At 28.8% G+C, this 20980-nt stretch overlaps 2 protein-coding genes across 5 annotated transcripts; both read right to left on the minus strand.

Annotated features, from left to right (window-relative positions):
- Positions 1–2203: 2203 nt before the first annotated feature.
- Positions 2204–16252, minus strand: BuGZ (Bub3 interacting GLEBS and Zinc finger domain protein). Of its 4 annotated transcripts, none has more exons than XR_011545064.1 (7): positions 16122–16252; positions 15962–15981; positions 15432–15841; positions 14945–15372; positions 14204–14326; positions 10304–13291; positions 2204–9417 (listed from the first exon to the last, which is right to left on the minus strand). XR_011545064.1 is itself a non-coding variant. In XM_070649235.1 (7 exons), the coding sequence occupies exons 1-7, from the start codon at positions 16140–16142 to the stop codon at positions 9323–9325; spliced, it is 1206 nt and encodes a 401-aa protein (XP_070505336.1). In that variant the 5' UTR covers positions 16143–16252; the 3' UTR covers positions 2204–9322. The 4 variants fall into 4 exon arrangements, 2 of the variants coding, with proteins under 2 accessions (XP_070505336.1, XP_070505337.1); XM_070649235.1 differs by having other exon boundaries at positions 13183–13291; XR_011545065.1 differs by lacking the exon at positions 14204–14326.
- Positions 16253–16333: 81 nt separating this feature from the next.
- On the minus strand, positions 16334–20025 carry Mtp (microsomal triacylglycerol transfer protein). The gene is made up of 5 exons (XM_070649274.1): positions 19841–20025; positions 18976–19151; positions 18274–18906; positions 16925–18215; positions 16334–16859 (listed from the first exon to the last, which is right to left on the minus strand). Exons 1-5 carry the CDS (start codon positions 19893–19895, stop codon positions 16381–16383), a joined length of 2634 nt encoding a protein of 877 aa, XP_070505375.1. The 5' UTR covers positions 19896–20025; the 3' UTR covers positions 16334–16380.
- Positions 20026–20980: the final 955 nt, after the last annotated feature.

The raw sequence follows: 20980 nt of genomic DNA on the forward strand, positions 1-20980 counted from the left end.
CGATAGTTTGTGGCACTACGTCATCAAACTCGTTCGATGCGTAACAGTCTTCATTTCTACTTTTACTCGTCGTATTAGTCATCATGTAACGTCCATTGTAATTAAATCCATTCATATTCATCAGCCTTGAAATTGTAAATCCAGCTAACCAACGCTCTAACAGCTACAAAAGAATTCTTTATTAATTTTAGTTCTGAAACGTGCTGCAAACATTGTCGTACCACCATCATTTCAAACCCATTGTGCCTTTATTAACAATTTTTTTAGAGCACAATTAAACCTTTTCTGTTATTTGATTCCGTAAAAAATTTGCAAAACTCGTTATGCAAATTAAGTGAATCACTTCATGGAAGCGTATAAGAGATTTAATGGGAAATTAACATCTGCAGCCGGCATTTTTTATGCTTTACAAAGAGAAATGTTTACAGGGTAGAAAATAAATGCCACTTATGACCTTCGTTTCATACTCAATTTCTTTCGTTATAGTTATTTTCGGTGATGATTGCTGTAGGAAATTCATTTTATGTTGTTTATGCTGTTATGAATGAAATAGGAATTGATTCTTGCACGATGAATCATTATTTTGCTACCTTGAAATTCGATTGATAAGTATTCAGTAGTTTACGGATATTAAGTGTTCTTTGAGGTAGGTTTGATGTATATTGCTATGGTATGAACTGTTGTAATTTCGATGATGTTCAATTGGTTTGCAATTTGATGTTATTTGATGACCATATCCATTCATAATTGTAGAATATAAAATTACCAGGCAACGAAGCGAGGATATTTAGTATAATTAAAGCCAATCAAACTCCTGTTGTTAACCAGAAGGTTGTGAATGTAGGCGGAAGCCCAGACACTTCCGCAAAGTCAATAAAAAGTTGGACTGTCAGACAACGATGTTTCTAGAACTTTTAAGCACAACGATTTTATCCTTAACAATAAATCTTAAATCTATATTATGTAATCTATATAAGCTCAGGCATAATCGTCTCATCTTAGAAGTGAGTGTCTATCCATACATCGCTGCATAAGATTAGGCGTGAAATTGCCATGATGATCGTGACGGTAGACACATTTTAACGACAAAAAATGCGGTTTCGCCTCATTGTATTGCATATAACCGGTACTTCATACCTAATACTACCCCGATATTACATTTTCAAGGTTAGCTGATGTTGAGTGGTTGTTTCCTAGATAACACGCAGAATTTTTAAATTCTAAATATCTAAATACTACACTACACATTACCTTTTAGTTCAACTATTGACGCAATCTGAAAGATAAACCTTATTTCTATACAAATTTCAAACTACACCCTACACTTCCACCTGTAACAAACCTAGATAAACAACAATAATTATTCTCAATTATCCTTTATTGATTCAAATATTCATTGAATTCACATATCAAATATCATTGAATTAATTGCATTATCTAACACAGGAAAAAATAAAAATAAATAAAATATCCAAAACATATGATTGTTTACATGAAGAAACAAAGAAAAGAGGAAAAAGTGAAGTCACTACTGTAATCAACTAAGTCGATTGACTCTAAGACGATATTTTTCCCTTATCCTTAATTCCATAAAAACCTTATTTTAAACCACTACAACTAGTTACTTAATAGTTTGTTTAGGGTTCGATAAATGTATGGAAATATGTGCATATTGTTTGCAAGTATTGAATACAAGTGCTAGGATTAGTTGTAAATTCAAGAACTTGTATGCAATTTTCGCAAACAATATGCGCATATTTGCATAAAATCATCAAATCCTATTTAATTTTTGAAGATTTATCATAATTTCAAGTAAAAGAAAATCAGAGCTCGAAGTCTACGGAACCTAAGGCTTCCCAGAGTCTCGGTTTCAAGAATTTGTCGATACCAAGACCTAGACTACCCGAGAGGTCTCGGTCTCGGCATCGGGAACCCTTACTTCCACCATTAACGATTATTTGACGCAAGTGAGCAACAGCACCTACTCGAATTTTAAATTGACTCGAATCGACTTTTCCTTACAAAATCCGAGTAGTTTTTGAGTCGACTTCGAGCTCTGAAGAAAAGCAATGAATGAAAAATTTGTGAATTATAATAAAAATAAGAAAAAAAAATTGTAAATAAAGAAAGAATTTTTTACTTATCTGATTTTTCACATTTATTTCTGAAACTTTTTATCTTTTAATTCAACAAAGAAAAACCGTTTTTCATAATGAAATATTTTTTTTTTTATTATTGTTTAGATTCAATTCGCTTAAAATAATGAAGTTAAATTTGTTTTAATGTGATTTATTTCATGACGACAGGAAGTGAACCAACGCCAACAGCATTTTCATTTTTCTTCGAAGTTTCATCAAAAAATGTCATTTTTTTATTGGGGTTTAAAGTTATTATTTTTAATTTTGGATTTAAAATTTGTGTTAAATCATTTATTTTTTTAAATTTCTCAATGAAACTTTTAAGAAAAATTATACTGCGATAGCACAAGACTATCACTTGCATTTTATAGGATCTGCAAGGGGCCAATTCACTCAACAAAATTAATGTGACAAATTTATCGATTTTTTTTTATATTTTGTTAATAAAATTACAATTCGTGTGTTGAAGTGAGAGCTTTACTACTAATTAATTAGCTGCATTCATGCAAATATTATCTTTTTTTAAATATTTCACTTCATTTAATTTGTCGCCTGTTCTTAGTTGAAGAAATATTCGAAAAATATAATTTCATGATCGAATATTTAATCAACTTTAACAAGGGATTCATTTTCATTTTTAAAAATAATATATTTAGTTGATTTTTGAGTTGGGTTGTTACAAATTTGGTTATATAGATTGGCTCTTGATGGATAAGATTATATTTCTAAATATGAGTTAAATTTTAACTCTTAAAAATTTAAGAAATTCAAATTTCAAAATTATTGAATTTTTGAACATATTCAAATTTTAAGTTTCAAGAATATTTTCAAATTTTTTAAAAATTAAAATTAAAACTTTTAAAAATTCAAAAACATTAAAACTTTTAAAAATTTAAAAACTTTTTGATTTTTTAAAAAATTAAAAAAAAAAATAATTTTTTCGAAATTTAACTTTATCTAAATTTTAAAAAAATTAATTTTTTTCAAATTTTAAATTTTGCAGTTTCAAATTTAATAAAATTTTAAATTTCTAACCTCAAAACTCAGTAAAAATGTGTTTTTATTCATAGAATTCTCTAAAATTGCTCATTATGTCAAATCTACCTCTCCTAACTACACACAACCAAATTGTAACAACTCCACATCAATCCTCAACTATCCCCATAGCCCAAATTGTGTTTAAAAATGAATCCAACATTAATTTTTGTGACCACAAATGCAAAAACGAATTATTTCATCATCAAATATTATTTATATTTTGCAGCAAAAATTCTCATTGCACAATGTAATATACTCCAATAAATTGAAAGATAGTGAATTAAAAGAAAAAAAAAAGAAAATTTCTACTTAAAAAAAATTCCAAATTAAAATAGTTCAAATAACCATCCAGCCACCACCATCATTGACACTTACACAAGAAAATTAAAGTAAATTAAAAAAATTAAGGAAGAAAAAAAAAGCAGTTTTACATCATAACTTCGTTACATACTTAATATAATCATTTAAAAATAATAATAATAAAAAGTTCTTAACTAAATTCGTTGCATTTGTAATCACCTGTCGTCAAATCACACATATATTATGTAATATATAGTTTATTTCAATTACTTATCTATCATATATCATTGATTACTTAATATTTTTTTTGTTATTATTTCATGACAATTTCACCTTATTTATTGTGTACACAACTATAAAAAATGATGAATTTTCATATCCAATTCCTTACTCAATGAGTGAATAAAATAAAATAATGGGAAAAGCTTAAAAAAATCCTCAAAAAAGATCACAAAAACAAGAATAATTCTCAGACTTATGAATTCCTTCATTATGACATCAAAACATATTTTGTGATTGGAAAATCGTAAATTAAAGCAAAATTTTATTTTTAAGGAACAAGTTCTTTGATATAATTTATGCTAATTTTCTAGCGCCTGAAGAACAAACCTTTGTGTCATTGAGAACTTGTTCTTACATGACATAGAATTCAAGCAGTCAATAACAAAGGTCAAAATGATGAAACTGGTCTTTGGATCTCAAATTCTAGTTGTATGACAATCTAAGATCTAGAAATTGTCATCTAGAAATTGGCTTTTGATGGAGATAGTATTGGACAAGGCATTTGTAACTGGCCAGTCAAAAGCCAACTTCAGGCAACATCTATGGGAGGTCATGGATCTATGAGTAAGTGCTGTAAAGACTTGCTTACAAGACCAATGCTCCGATGTGGAGCTTAGGTTTGCATAAGCATCTAATTGACATTATCTTAGAACCATTCTACACCATGTTACTGTTCCAGGACTATTTTTCCTTCGTAGATGCCTATAGCAGACAACTCAAGGATAATTTGATGTCCGCAACAAAGAAATTGAAGTAATTACTCTCTAGTTCTATCAATACAGTTTTACTCTATTTAATTCCCATCATAAATTTAATTATTTTACAGTCCACAGCAAGTCTTCCTCATTCTAAATCTCCCAAAAATATTGCAATTCCCTGACTAATTTACCATAAATTTCCTCAACTTTCTACATTAAAAATGACTTTGTAAATAAAATTTTGCTTCCAATTCTAAAACTTTAATTTCCTCAATCACTCAAACACACTCTGATTCACAGACTCCTTCAAAGTCACTCAAGTCCATGAGAGAAATAAAATAAAATTTAAATTATTGCTGATGCACAAAACTAAGAAAAAAAGAGTTTTTACTCAAAGCGAACGAATGAAAAATGATGAAAAAATTTTTATTCCTATCGATTCAATTCAGGCGTGCAAAATAAGAAAAATCCTCAACCAAATTAAAAATAATTTATGAAAAATACAACATCGAGAGGGGCAGAAAAAAAAGATTAAATTAAGAGACAAAAATAAATGCTGATCCGATGATTTCTGTCCAGTTAAAGAAAGAAAATCTTTCAGCACTGAGAAAGATAAAAAAAATCATGAAAAATATGCGCGTTTGCTAAATGTCGAGGTCATCCTACTATGTCCATCTATAAATTATTTTTGTGACATATTTCCACTTCGTAATTAACTTGGGGCATGGTATTTTGGGGTTAAACTGCTGTTCACTTTAATACATGCTCAATTTGAATCTCAATTAACGGAGATAACGAAATTGTATACAAGAGTTCGATGCAATACTTGCATACAATTTCTGAACCCTTTAAATGACTAAGATTCGAGAATTGCATGCAATGACGCATAACATACTGTTTGCAAGTCTTGCATATAAGTTTGCTAGAATTTCATGTAAATTCAGGCACTTGTGAGCAAGACTTGCAAATATTATATGGATACTTGCCTGCAATTTATGGACCCTAACCAAAAGGAATGCCCAAGAGATTTAGTTTGGACCCAATTAACTAAGATTCAGAAATTGTATGCAAGTATTTCATACAATAATTGCATACAATTTCTAAACCCAAAAATTAACTGACCCCTAATTTTTGCTTACAACATTAATATTGCGATAGATTAATTAGTCAATTTGAGTAAGGATCAAAGAACTTAAATAATAAAAATTGACGGCACAAGGTATAGAAATTAAATAAATGATTTTAGAACGCACCTTGCAATATCTACTTACAAATCAAACGGATATATCTTTTATGCTGATTGGAATTATGCGAATTTCATTGAATAATGTGACACTTTACTATATTTATTATTGCGAAGCATCTCCTTTTGTAAATATTTTTAATGTATGTTATTTCTAAACAATACGATAAATAGAGATAGAGCATTAGAGAGATAGAGAGGGAAAAAAATATAGATATTAAGTAAGATCTTGATCTTGTCACTTGTAATTAAAAAGACACATAAAAGCTATGTTAATAGGTTAATGAGATTATGCTGTGTTATTATTTAAGTTACGTTAAGTTCCATTGTACCTACATGTGATAATAAAAGTTAATGAAAATGGAGTGCTTTTGTCAGTCAATTAAACATTCAACATTCAAGTTTTTAACGATATTGTAAAATAATTAACTTTTGTAAAATTGTTGAAGTTTTGAATTCTACAAAATTCGTTAAATTTATGAATTCTACAAAATTCGTTAAATTTTTGAATTCTACAAAATTCGTTAAATTTATGAATTCTTCAAAATACATTGAATTTTTGAATTCTACAAAATCCGTTAAATTTTATAGAATTCGTTGAATTCTGCAATTATCTTTGAATTTTACAATTCGATTAATATTCTGCAAAATCCAGACATTAACAATCCTGACAAAAATGTTGATTTCCTCTTAAAATCACAAAAGATATTTATTTAATTATTTACTATTTATATATTTTGATTAGTTCATAGTTGTACTATCAGATTGATTTTTACGCTATAACTACCGTCTGATAATTATTCATTATTTCACTTGTGAATATTATTATTACGTCAGATATCATAGATTGAAAAATACAAAAAGGATCTTTTTTTTTACTATTATTAAAATTGCTAGTGACTATAAATAAAACATTTCTTTACGATTGTTGTTAAAACAATGAAGAAAAATAAATTTTTTTCTTATTTTTGTAGTTTAAAAACAATCTGACCTCACGGCAAACATTCGAATACCACCAAAAGAAAATATTTGTCGTCAATTTGACGGCGCTTTAATTTTTCATTCAATAATTTTTTTCTAGATTTTTCGAAATTTGCCAATTGAAGTGTGAACAGATTTTCTTATTTTGGGTATTTTTTGAGATGTTTTTGGGATCCTACTATAAGCTATAGCTCTATAATTACGTATATTTCACTAAAATGGCATTGTTTAAAATCATCAAATCCTCCATAATTTCCCCAAAAACACCAAAAAATTTCCAAAATCAAGAAAATCTTCTAATTTAGCTCATAGAATCTTTAAAACTGTGTAGGTGCTAACAAAAAACTGTTTCTTTGCATCACTATAGGTAAAAGACTAATTCAATATGATATATATATATATTTTAAAAAGTGGGGGAATAGGAATTAGGTTGTGTAAAATTTTTATTTTTTCATTCTATTTTAAGAATTTCATTGCATATTTGTGGAAAAAGTCATATTTTATTTAAAATTCTACGTGAACTTTGCATGCTGCATGAAAAACTAAAAGAAAATCGAGAATTTTTTTCAAAACTATTTCCATTCACTAGACAAGAAAAAAGTAGGAAATTGACAACAAGACAAGGAATAAGTCTTCCTTATTTATTTCATTTAAGTCTCACAATTATCATATTTTTTTCAATATTAGAGTATTAAGGCTAAGACATTATCATTCTCAACTATTTTTCACAAATCGAGCAAGAATCACCTGTCGAAACAATTGCGAAAAGGAATTTTTTTTTTTATATTTTTCATCTGTAGGAAATTTTTATGTGAATAAGAAAAAGTCTAAAAATAACACAGGAAAAAAATAGAGAAGAAAAAATTTTTTTAGACCAGAAATTAACGCATAAATATGAGAATTTTTTACAAAAGAAAAGAAAAAATCTACTTTTATGTGTAGTTGTTGAAATACATGAGTAATCTTATTTTGACTTTTTTTCTTATATTTTTTTTGATGAAATTAGTAAAGTTCAAAATCTTTTTCTGATGTAATATTTACGATAATTTTTAAATTCATTCACGAAGTAAAGGGTTGAAAATTTTGTTATGAAAATTGTTTAATGTGGAGAAATATTAGAGAATCATTGGCGCATCCAGGAACTTTAATGTGTGTTTTCAGTATGAATTTATATTAAGGTTCGGAATAATTGTATGCAAGTCTGCGAAAACTGCTTGCAAGTATTGCATACAAGTTCTAGAATTTACATGTATTTTAGCATTTGAATGAAATACTAGCATACAATTTCCGAGCCCTACTTTCCAGATTACAGAATGTCCAAAGATTTGGACAGAAAACAGACTAATTTGTAAGGTTCAACAATTGTATGCAAAAATGTGAATATTACTTACAAGTATTGTATACAAGTTAGCTAGAATTTCATGTAAATTCAAGAACTTGTATGCAATTCTTGCAAACAGTACATACGGACTTGCAATCAATTGTCAAAATTTACAAATTTGCCATATAATATTATTGAATCTTAGCAATTCGAAACGATGTTTTCAGTGATCATAAATTCTTAACATATGCGACACATATGTTCACCAAATCTAAAGAACGTGAACAGTAAAACATCAGATGAATTCTGAGAATTAATTTCAAATTCAAATCCATATTTCATAATTTTTGCCTGAATTTCAAAACAGACAGTGATTTTGTTTGTCTCAAAATATTTTTAACAATCATTCATAAAACTATTTGCGTTTGAGGTCCTGTGCTCATTGCTCACACGACTAAAAACATTCCTTGAAATTGACAGTACATCAATATTAGTGTAAATTTAAATGCTATCCTAGGAAATTTAACATTTCCATCCCGAGTGGACAACTTGGCATGTCTAGTTTTATGGATCGTTCCGTAGAAAATGTCATGAGTCGACCATAGTCGTCTAGTTCGGTGATGAGCAATCTGGTGGTCTAGACCGAAGCCACACACGACATATGGTTCATGTCATTTCCACCAAATGCCCATCACTGGTCTGATAACTATGCCAAATTGTCCACAAGGGCATGCTTAACATTATTTCGTGCACAACTACCAGATACGCCAACAGATAATAACCTTCCCATCACCAAATATAATTAAGTTAAGAGTAAGAATTTGTTTTTCAATAAATCTAAATGATAAAAAAAACTTTATGTGATGATAATAATGATGAAAAATCTAAGACATTAATATTCATACAATAAATTATATTGTTGTAGTTCCTTTCAGTATTTAAAACTATCACTTTCTTTATAATCAAAAACTCAAATAGAAAATAATAAAATTAAAAATGTACAAAGTCTTTAAAATAAAGGTAAATTTTCCCTTTCATCTAACCAGTAAGGTCTTTTTTTCATTAAATTTTCACTGTTTTTCTTCTTCTTAAATTTTCCATCAATTCATATAATAACATTCAATAAAAACACAATTAATTAGCGTTATTATGAATCTAATAATAGTAATAAAAAAATTCTGTTTTGTAATTACGGATAGATGATTGGTAGCTGTTTCATTTTCACTACGTTTCTTGTTAACAATGTTCCATTTGTTGTTGTTGTTGTTGTTGCTGATCTTGCCATTAATATCGGATGTCTTATCATTTGTAATGAAGGAAATCACCGAAAACGTGGCGGAAGCATTGGCATCATTGGCATAATTGGCATTCCCTGTATTCCATGTGGTATAAATTGCCCTGCCTGTATGAAGCCTCCTTTAAAATCACACACACGATAGTAAAGAAATGAGAAGAAAAAGAAACAAAAAAATGAAAATATTATTATTATAGCAAAATTTCAAATATTTTATAATTCAACAAATGTTTTCTTAAAATTAATTTTATATACTAATTTTAAATCATTTTCTTGATAGATTTGATTCATAGGGGGTTTTAGGGGAGAGGGAAAACAGTTAAAGACTTTAACATAACCATAAAATAAAATATATTGATTTGTATCTTAATAGAATAAATTTGATGCAGCTATTTTGATTATTGAACCATATTTGAATTGTAGGAATTGGAAAAATTTGTACAAGTGTTAAATTGGCAATATTTACGTATGTTCATCTGATTTGACGTACGTAAAATTGTTAAGTTTATTTTTGACGTACGTTTTCTTAGCGTACGTAATCTTTTACGTATGTTAATCTAATATGTAAATTTTGTCGTACGTAATCTTAATATGTAAAATTTGACGTACGATTTTTGATGTGTAAATATAATACGTACGTAATTTTGATATGTAAATTTTTGGATACGTAAAAAATATTTTTTTGATCAATTCGACATACTTATTTGATATGTAATTTTTTACGTACGTTAATCTGATATGTAATTATTTTACGTACGTATTTCTAATATGTAATTTTCCTCAAAGCATCAAATATGATTCAACAATCAATTCTAAAGATTTAAGTGTGTTCTTTTAGCAATGTAAAAGAAAAATTTAAATCATAACGAGTGAGTTTTTTCTTCCATTAAATTAAGTCAAAAGTGATTCATAAAAAAAAAAATTAAAATTTTCGAAAAGAAATTTACAGAAAAAAAAGAATCTTAAATACTAGCAAAATTCAAAAATAATGTGACACTTAGTTTATACCTGGACGATAAACTAAGCTATCTGTCAGAGGAATAACATATTTTTAGATATTCGGAATATTATGCGACATGAACAATATCGAACGAATTCATTTTAATCATTTTCCAACCATCTCTAAAAAAATGAATGGAAAAGAAGTTTTCTCTTAGTTTTTCAATGATAATAAATTAATATAATTAAATTAAACACATAAAAAATATATATAGGCGATTAATGTTAGCAGAATTCATCAAACTAGGAATTAGTACATTAAAATGAACAAGAATTTTCTACAAAATTATTAAAAAAATTTCTGTGTTGATTGAAGACAAACAATTTAAAAAATTCTTTAAATGAACATGAAATTGCTGATTTAAAAAAAAAATTACAAACAAAATGAATGTTATTATGTGATGCAAAACAGTTTTCATATCAACCATTATCAATTTGCCCAATAACCACTTAATTAAATAGTAAATTAAAAAAAAAAAAACTTAAATTATTAATTTTTTTAAAAGAAAAAATTAACTTTCCTGCTGATGTACCTACGTCATTTTTTTATCATTTTCTAATACAGATTTTTAAGTAGTTTTTTTGGCATTACTGATTGCTCGTAAGTCATCTCTTAATTTCAAATACGAAAAAATTAAAAGAAAAATACTTTTTAAAGATCATTGGATGAAAAAAAAAAACAATTTTTAGTGTAAAACACATAGAAACTTATTCGACTAATTTGAATTAATCTTAAAATACATAATTATGCTTTTGGGGGATGTAGATTGAAGGTTGAAAGGATAGGATTAGAATTTCGATTTTGGAAGAAAATTTGAAAATTATTTTGAATATTTTGCGATTTTTGTGGAAATTTAGTTTACTGAAGAGTATTGTTGAAATTAGAGTTTAAGTAACTAGGGTTCAGAACTTGTATGAAAAATGCGCACATTGTATACAAGAATTGCATACAAGTGCTAGAATTGACAAAATTTTTCAGCCTTTTTCAGCTAATATCACGAATAAAATTTGAATTTATTGAAATGCTCAGAAATTCTGCGATTTTTTTAAATACTAAAATCAGATATTTATCCTATTAAACCCTTTCAACAATCATCACATCTCCCCAATAGTTCTCATTCAAAATAAAAAAAATCAAACATTAATTAACTACCGACTGCTTTAGATGTGAAACTAAAATTTGTCATAAATAAGTGTAAATTATTGAGTTTGTTTCATATTTGAGACATTCACAATCAAGAAAAATAACATAAAATAAAGAATTTAACAATTATTCCCACTACCAATTCAATTATTTCTGATTTAAATAAATTATTATTTCTCTTAATGAAGCATAGCAAATGAAAAAGAAACATTTGTGTTAAGTAGAGTTTGGTACTTGTATGAAATATGCGCACAATTTATGCAAGAATTGTATACAAGTGCTAGAATATACTATTAATTGTATGCAATTATTGCACACAATATTCACATATTGCACATCAATTACTAAACCCTAGTGTTAAATGACGATAATCTTTTAATAATTACAAGCAAGCATGAAATTCTCTTGCAATCATTCATAAGCGATTTCTTTTTCTTTTTTTTTTTTGGGATATTGAAAAATACTCACCACTTAAACTAAAAAAAAAACAAATATAATAAAAGAAAAACATTTGAAGAATGAAAAAAATACAAAAATTAAAAAAAAAAAAAAGATGAGTTTGTTGATGAGAATCGCTGTCTCAAAAACGTCAGTTATAACTAAGTATCATGGTTATTAAGAATGGTAATAAGCTTATCGATTTTTTGTTATTTGAGCGGTTTTGTGAAAATTAAGTATTTTAAATTGTTTCGACATTAAATTAAATATTTAAAATTTGTAAATTGTACGTAAAACTTGTATGCAAATAAATTGTGCAAATTTATTGTACGTAAACCTTCGAGTAAGTCTAAGTTTCGGAATTTGTTTACAAATTTGCGCATAATTTTTGCAATTATTGCATGCAAATACAAGTAATTCTTGATCTTGAAAGCAATACTTGCATACAATTTCCGAATTCTAATATTTAGATTTTACAAATTGTAAGTAAAACTTGTATGCAAATATAAAATACTTAATTTTCACATTCTTATGAGAATTTACAACTTGTTCAAAAATTCAATAATTTCATGAACAAGCAAAATGTTGGCAAAATGACAATCAATGAACTTCAAATTTAATATTGAATAAAATTCCATTCATTTCGAACTTGCCATTTGCCTCTTCACACAATTCAAATTGATCGTGATCGATGCATTGACAGTATCATGTCGATCACAAGAGGCTACTTCAAAGCAACTTTACATCAAGCATGCGTTAAATCATAATATAAATAACTTAATTACACAATCATATTTTCGTGAGAGAAAGCTCAAATAAAATTATTATTGAGTTACATCAAATATGTCAAGCCATAAGGAGTTACTAAACGCATAAACATTACAAAATGCCAAGAAATACTTCTACATATACAAAAAAGTCCTTAATTAAAGTAGTAATGAACAGTTACAAATCCTCGATTATCGGTATTTTTTATGAACAAGATTAACATTTTTTATAGTATCATCTCTGAGAGGTTCAGATAAATAGGAAGATGTTTTGATTTATCATGAAACTTAATTTGTATTTTTTTTATAAAAAAAATATAAGAAAAATGGAAAATGGAAAAAAAGAGTTTTTTATCAGATACACCATTTTGGAATGTCTTAATAATTAATTTTTTTCATCTTAAAAACATAAAATGAATGAAATTTGTATACAAAGAAAAAAGAATAAATATAAATGAATTTGTAAGTAAAAAAGAAATGTCGACGAATCAATTAAAAATAAAAAATTAATAAATGTTAATGTTTTGACATCAACTTACCTGGCTGTAAAACTGGACGTTGTGCCATCATCATTAAACCGGGATGTCCAGGCATTGCTTGACGCATCATTGGTGGAAGTAATAATTGTTGATGTGGCATTCCAGGAATCTAAAATGAGAAAATTTATTGAAATTTTTAATTATATTTTAAAAATATTAATTAATCTACAAAATTCATCTCAAATAAAATCAAATTTTTCTGTTCTACGATCTAACGAAATTCCTTCAAAAATAGATATATTTGAAAAGCTTTAAAAATTGTGTTGCAGTTTCCGATCTAATCAAAAATTTCTAATTCTTCCACCAATTATATTAAAAAAAAATTAATCAAATAAATTACAATTAGAAAAGTATCAAAATCAATCTAAAAATACATTTATAGTGAAAAGTGACAAAAATAATGAAGAATTTTTCAATTTTTCCTGCTTCCTGTTAAAGTTTTAAATGAAAGAATAGAGACGATTATCATGAATGTAAAACAGAGAATGTTATTGTGAATGGATTGATCTGGAATGACGTTGTTAGTGATCAAGTTGCTTGTTAAATTCCAATTGTTATTTTATTGACTTAACTTTATATCAATTAGCTTGGCAATGATTTGAATTAGTTTAGTGAGATTCATAAATTTAACGGATTTGTGGAGTTTGAAATTTTAACGGTTTTGTAGAATTCAAAATTTGTTTTTTTGTAAATATTTAACGGTTTTGTAAGATTTGAAACATTTAACGGTTTTGTAAAAATTTATCGGTTTTGTAGATTTCAAAACTTAACAGTTTTGTAAAATTTAAAACTACCGGTTATGTAAGATTTGAAAAGGATTTTACCGGTTTTGTAAGGTTTAAAAAAATTCAACGGTTTTGTAAGATTTAAACAATTCAAAATTTCGAAAAACCAGTTTAAAATTTTTAATAAAAATCCAGCCACAATGATCAACAAAAACTATTCTCCAACAATCCATTCACCATGATAATTAAAAAACATTCTAGAGAGACACATCAAATTGTATAATAAGAAAACTAACCATTCCCATTTGTTGTTGTACAGTTGGACGAGCAGCAGATTGAAATCTACTAAACATTGCAGCACGATTAATTTCATCAATTTGCTTTTGTTGATTGGCTGCTTGAGCCATCATAGCAGCATGCTAATTGTTTACGATCAAAGAAAACGTATTTAAATTTTATCAAAAGAAAAAAAAAATCAAAAAATGACAGACGATCATCATTGAGAACTTCAAAGCTACTGTCTAAAAATTCCATAGTATTATTAAACTTTTAATATAATTAATCAAAAAATCTACAATTCTCAATGATCATCACAGACTTGAATGAATGTTTAATGAATTAAATTAACTAATAAAAATACATGAGAAAGAATAAGAATTAAAATTAATTAAACAAATCACCAGGCATTCAAATTCAAATTGTTAATAAATCAAAATAATTACTAATTTTGTCTTATAAATCCAATCATACATAAATTAATTAATTAATAAGGAATAAAATCAAAGTGCAATTAAGTTAGAAAATTTGCATGTGAGTGAATTATAGAAAAGTTTCTCATTATTTTTTGAGTAAAGACATGAATCTTCTCAAAAATCTTATTGGACGGAATAAATATAGGAAAAGACACACACATCGATCAGGCTCAAGCAAATTTTCATAACAAATTAATTTTCAACTTATTCCATAATTAAACAAAAAAATCAAAAAACAAAAAGAAATGTAAGGTACAGGACTTAATTATCAGCACATAAACTCACCTCATGTGCAGCAGCTAGCACTTTTGAATCAGTTTGCTTATTATTACTATGAAATGAATTAGTACTTGTTGGTGTAATGGAAGCGGATATTTGAGGTGATGCGGTTGAAGCCTTAATTACTTTATATTGCGGTTTTCTCGCTTTAAGCTCCTCAAGACTTAAATCATTTGTTGGATGCATTATTTTGGATGCTGTTCCTGTATTTTGTTGCGGAATCGTTGGAGGTTTTTGAGTATCTGTTGGATTTGAACTTGTCGAATTTCCAGTATTTGTTTTTGGAGGTGCACTAATTGTTGCATTACTATAAGCAGGAAAAGTTGGTTTCTGTTGATTTATAGCTGGTGATTGTACGGCTGCAGCAGGAAATAGTGGCCTGTGACCCATCATATGAGGCATTAACTGTATTCCTGGCATCATTGGGAAGCCATCTAAAATGTAAATTCGTGTTAATCCTTAATTAAGGAACATGACGAATTGAAATACTTACGAGGCATCATCATAGGTGGAAATTGAGCCATATTTGGTACCATATTAGGCATCATCATTTGAGGTGGTATACCGGCTGCCATTCCAGCCATCTGTTGTGGATCCAGTTTATGTTTCTTATTTGACGGTTCATCATCATCTGAATCTGATTTATTTCCATTTTTCTGTCTTTCATGATTCTTCAAGTCATCTGCTGGTATTCCTTCCATTCCATATATCTCAATTTCAATATTTGACCGATTCGGTAGTGAATTTGGAACTTTGTCTATTTGCTCTTTATGTACTTGCATACAGTGAATTGACAATCCAGGCGCGGTATAAAGTTTCTTATGACAAATGTGACATTTGAAATGTTTTGCTTTTTGATGTTGTACAAGGATTTTTTCGTCGTCAAATTCTCGATTACAATACCTGTGTGGATATCCAATGAGAATACATGAAATGAAAAAGTAGGAAAAAGGTGTGGGAGTCAATTATGTTGCATCATGTAAAAAATTCTTAAAAATACAATTTTATTGTTTAAAAACTTACCAGCACCATGGTTTTTGAGCCTAAAAAAGTGATTTAAACAAATAGAACTGATTAGAACTCGGTAAATACAGATAAAATCGTCACAAAAGAAATTTTCATTGAAAATATTTTCTTTAGTGAAAAAATGCAATTATTTCGTGCCAAAACACAAATACTTTACCTTCTTCTTCTTTCTTCCCATCTTATTTATATTAACTATTATTTAATTAGTTAAAAAAGTCTTTTTTAATCAAAATACGATTTAATTAATCGATTCACAAATTTTTTTGCAATTCAAGCGTAGGATTCTTGTTTTACAACTAAACAACTTATTTTTGACCCCTTGCCTATTGAAATTCAAAAAATTAAAAAACCGTTATTTTTGTATGAAAATATTTTTCATTGGTAATTTACGTAAATTTATTAACATAGTAATCTAATTATTCCATTATTGCATTACACATATCAGTATTCTTTCGATTTAATACGTGCGTTTTACCAGGAATTTTATATCGCAAATAAACTTCATTCTTCAATGCCTTCTCCTTCTTTGACTTCGGAATGTCTACCTTTTTGGTAATTTTCTGTGTTAATTGTATATTAGGCTGTGTCAACTGCAGGCACATAACTGATTTTGATGAGAAGTCAATTTTTGATGATAGATTAATTTGAGGCTCTTGTGACAATGAAGTTTGAATTTCCGCTGATACAATTGGTGATGAGATTCTTACAGTACTCAACAATGCTAATCCAATATTTTGCAGAACTACCGAATTCGCGTTTTTGTACCATAAGCTAACTGTAAATTGTCCATTCAAGTCCATTGACATTGCACCTAATGTTGAATAATCTAATATTGCACCGTTATTTAAGACAAAAAGTTCCTTATGATCTTGCAAAAGTGTTATTCCTTGATATGCTGTAATTATAAGAGATTTCCTTAGTTAAAACAGTGTCCAAGGAGACAGGAATAAGTAAACTTACCAGAAATTGGTTCAGATCCAGTTCCCGACCAAACATGTCCCATAAGTTCTCCTTGTCCGCTGAAAAACACCAAAGGTCTAAGATAGTTCCCTTGTACAGCAATTTCCATTCCAGCAGTTGCTGTGGAATCCTCTTCAGGATCAACTTCTTCTTCGTCGCTACTAACAAATGATGATAATCCACCAGCAAATAGACCCATTGTAAATGTACTGAATTTTTCAGTGTCATATTCCATCAGCAGATCGACATTTCCTCTTTTTAGGACGCCGCCTTTGATTTCCTGTACACTCATCAATGATCCATCAAATGAAGGATTTCTGGAGAACTTCCTTGTTAGAGCTGTTGAGAGACCCTTAAGAGCACCATAGACATTCCAATTGTAGACTTGTGGATCATTTTTAACGACTAGCTTCAACAGTTTATCAAATTCTAGGCATTTATCAGCCAACATCCTCAATTGTTGTACCAAATATTGCTTAACTTCATATGCTGGATCTTCAGACTTGAGGAATGAAATAAAATCAGTAACATCATCTGTATCAGGATCCAGACTTAATAAAATATCTAATGCAATTGTTCTAGCACTTGAGTCAAACTTCTTGCTGATCTGATAAAAAATATTCTTAAAGTCCTTCTTCCATCCATCCAAGTCATTTTTATTGAATCTGCTTAAAGCTTTCATTGCACCAACGGAAATCTGATATGGTTCTCTTAATGCTAATTCCATCAATTTTCTGATCGTGTCAGGAGATTGAAGATTTTTAAGGCCACGAATGTAGATTAATTTACAGCCATTGTCCTCGCATTCATCAAGTGATTTTAATAATAGATTTTTAACATTAACAACAGCTTCATTTTCATAGTTCTGATTAGGTGAATTAGCAAGCTTGTTACTCATTGATGAGATTGTCTGAATCACCGTATCTCTTATCTTCACATTTTCGATCTGATCAACAGACTGCAGTAAATGACTAATGACTGACTGACGTGGAAGTACTCCAACTGATAATGACTGTAAATATCTCTCGATATTGTCAATATTTTCATCATCTGTTAAGTTGTAAGTACTTCTGAATGCAAGATATGATTCATCAGTTTGGATGGCTGCAAGCAAATCCATAAGCTGTGGTCTTATCTCTTTTGTTGTTCTACCATTGATGATTCTTAAAAGATCTTCGGCCTTAGACTTTCTTCCCGCCGAAACAAGATTGAGAAGTGCCAATGCAGAGTTTTCTTTGCCTACGTCTTCATTTTTGAGATTCTCCTTTGCATCTTTGATCATTTTAACGAGCTAAAAACGAGAAATTGTATGTAAATAAGGAATTAATGAGATTTTTCGATCGACTCACATTTCCATCTTCAGAGCTTTCATCTCCGATTTCTGGTAACAATGTTGTTTCTGTAAATCCATCCAATGTCTTCAAAGCATCGTCAAAACTGTCAGCAACTATAGCCTCACAACTTTTGACTAGACCAAGCTTGAGGAAGAACAGTGATCCAGTTTTGAATCCAACATTATTATAAGCAGTCACACTTAATTTGTGATGATCAGAACTATGAATGGAATCTAATAGTCCATCAGCTGATGTCTCGATGATATTGACTCTGGTGATTTTGGTATCACATCCAAGTGACTTGATAGGTCTTTCATGATTATAAAACTTTTCATTCTTACAGTTAGTCTTTATTTTCATGAATCTTCTGGATGATTTTGCGATATATTTAATATCGCATGTTCCAGTCACGTCTGTTTCAACAGTCTCACCGTCTGCCGTTTGATATTGGAATAAACTTAATATTGACCTTAAGAAATTATTTAATGAAGAATCTTTGGTATCTTTTATAAATGCTTTTTCAATAATCCCTGCTTTCCAATGTGCATAAAATATCAACTTATCATGTCCATCAAGTATTGACTTTTTCAGATCATAGTCAATTGGTGTTGCCTTGAATTTCTCGAGATATAATTGTGGTGATATAAGCTATTAAAGAATTGAGGACATTATTACATTGTTGTGATTATTATCAAGCATCAATTACACTTTAATTACCTTAAAACGTAATAAAAAACCATTTTCGCTATCACCGTAAACGGATGAAACCTTTAAATCACCGGATATTCGATATCCAATTGACTGCTCTGCTGCTGTTTTGAAATCATAAAGGCTAACATCATTTACAAATGAGAAGGTACTATCTGTGCCGACTTCAAATGCGTTGATAAACACTGCAATCGCCGGAAGTTTTCGATGTGATATGGAAATGAATGAAAATGAAATTAATTTTACCAAAACACATTAAATTTTGAATTTTACAAAATATTTTACAAGAAGCAATTTTTGAATTTTACAAAACCGGTAAATTGATAATGAAATTCAAATAAGATACAACAGGTGAAGATCACGTCAAAATCAGCTGATTTTCATAATTTTCATCAACCATTATAAGGAACCGGTTGTAAAACATCATTATTAGCATGAATGAATCACCTCCACTCCACAATAAACTATATTTCATCATTTATTCGAAACAAAAACAGCTGACAAGAGATTTATTTATATGAGCATAACTATATGTGGGCATTGACTTCTTCCTCTCTTCTTCACGTCTGTTACTTCTTCTCTTTATTTATAGAATTCCAGACAAAACCTCCTGCTTTTAACAGATTTAACGTTTTTCTTTTCTCTTTCTCTTATTTTTGTCCACGTAATTGCATATTTGATACAAAGTTTTTTAGTGCTGATTATAATAAATTAAAATTATTTCTAGTCGTGTCAAAGACATTTCGAGAAGGTCACAACGTTATCAATGAAACTTATTTTCTTATGCTAAGCATTAAATAATTTATTATGAGTGATATAAGGGCCGTGTGTGTCGTGGACGATCTTGAATAAATAAATTAATTTATTATCTTACCGGTTAAAAAACACAACAGAATCAATATTTTATCGTAAATATACACAGATGCCATAGCATAAAACGGAAACTAAATGATGATGGTCACAAAAATAACTTTAATTAAGCAATTTCGAGTAAGTTCCCAAAAATCACATCACTTATTTGTGTTTATGATGTGTAAGTTACTGACTTTTCGCAGCAAATATTTGATTGAGACTGAATTCTAGAAAGAAGAAAGAGATTCTTTTAAAGTGGATGAGAATGTAGAATGAGAGAAATGGAAGAATTGAAGAACAAGTAGGAAAGTTATTTTTGTCAACTTTTTAAAGCGCATTTTTGACTTTTTCTAAATTTTTCTAGGAATAAAGAAGTGAGGGACGACATCATCTTATCCAGTTGGTCTATCAATAAATCAAAGTGGCTAAAATGCCAGTAGTTATGACTGACATCATCTTTGATGCTTGTAAATGTTAAGCTTCCGTCATTAATTATCTGAGAAATGCAAAATAAATACGCATGATTAGTTACCTTCTGTTCAACACAAGGCTCATCATTGAATCGTGAATATGGTCATTGTAGTTGGTGACAAATTTGAAGTGATTAACATTCTATTGAACATTTTTGGGCATCTTCATGATCAATTTTATAAAGGATCTGATTTTGTGGGCAAGTCGCTATTGTTTAAAACTCGCAGTATTTGTAAGCTGGTATATTCAAAGCGATAGTTCAGCAGAAGTGAGTCTGCTTGAGAGTTGGACTTCAAAGTACAAGATCCAGTGAGAAGAGATTAGATTTTCAACTGAAATAAATAAAGGCTAATTGTGAAGAGATGCCTGAAACCCGTGACAGTGGCTGAATTCATCGACAGGGCGCATTCGCTATTAGGAATTTGAGTAGATTCGTCCTAATAAATGTCTCAAACAATACTTGCCTGTATATCGGCCTCTGAAAAGTTGAAATTTATGCGATGGCCGATTCTTGCAAAATGTATATTCAAATTTGAAGTCACCGTTAAACGATTAATATTCTAAAAATATTTTGCGATCAATCAAAGCACCAAAATGCTCTCAGAGAACAACATTCTATTCTATAAATCACGCTACAGTGAGAGCGACTGAGAGAACTGATCGTTTGTTATCAGATTTCACTCTTCTCATC

The sequence above is a fragment of the Chironomus tepperi genome, unplaced genomic scaffold (genome assembly GCF_022539635.2).
Source record: "Chironomus tepperi strain 1889 unplaced genomic scaffold, CSIRO-AGI_Ctep_v1 contig_422, whole genome shotgun sequence".
NCBI lineage: Eukaryota > Metazoa > Arthropoda > Insecta > Diptera > Chironomidae > Chironomus > Chironomus tepperi.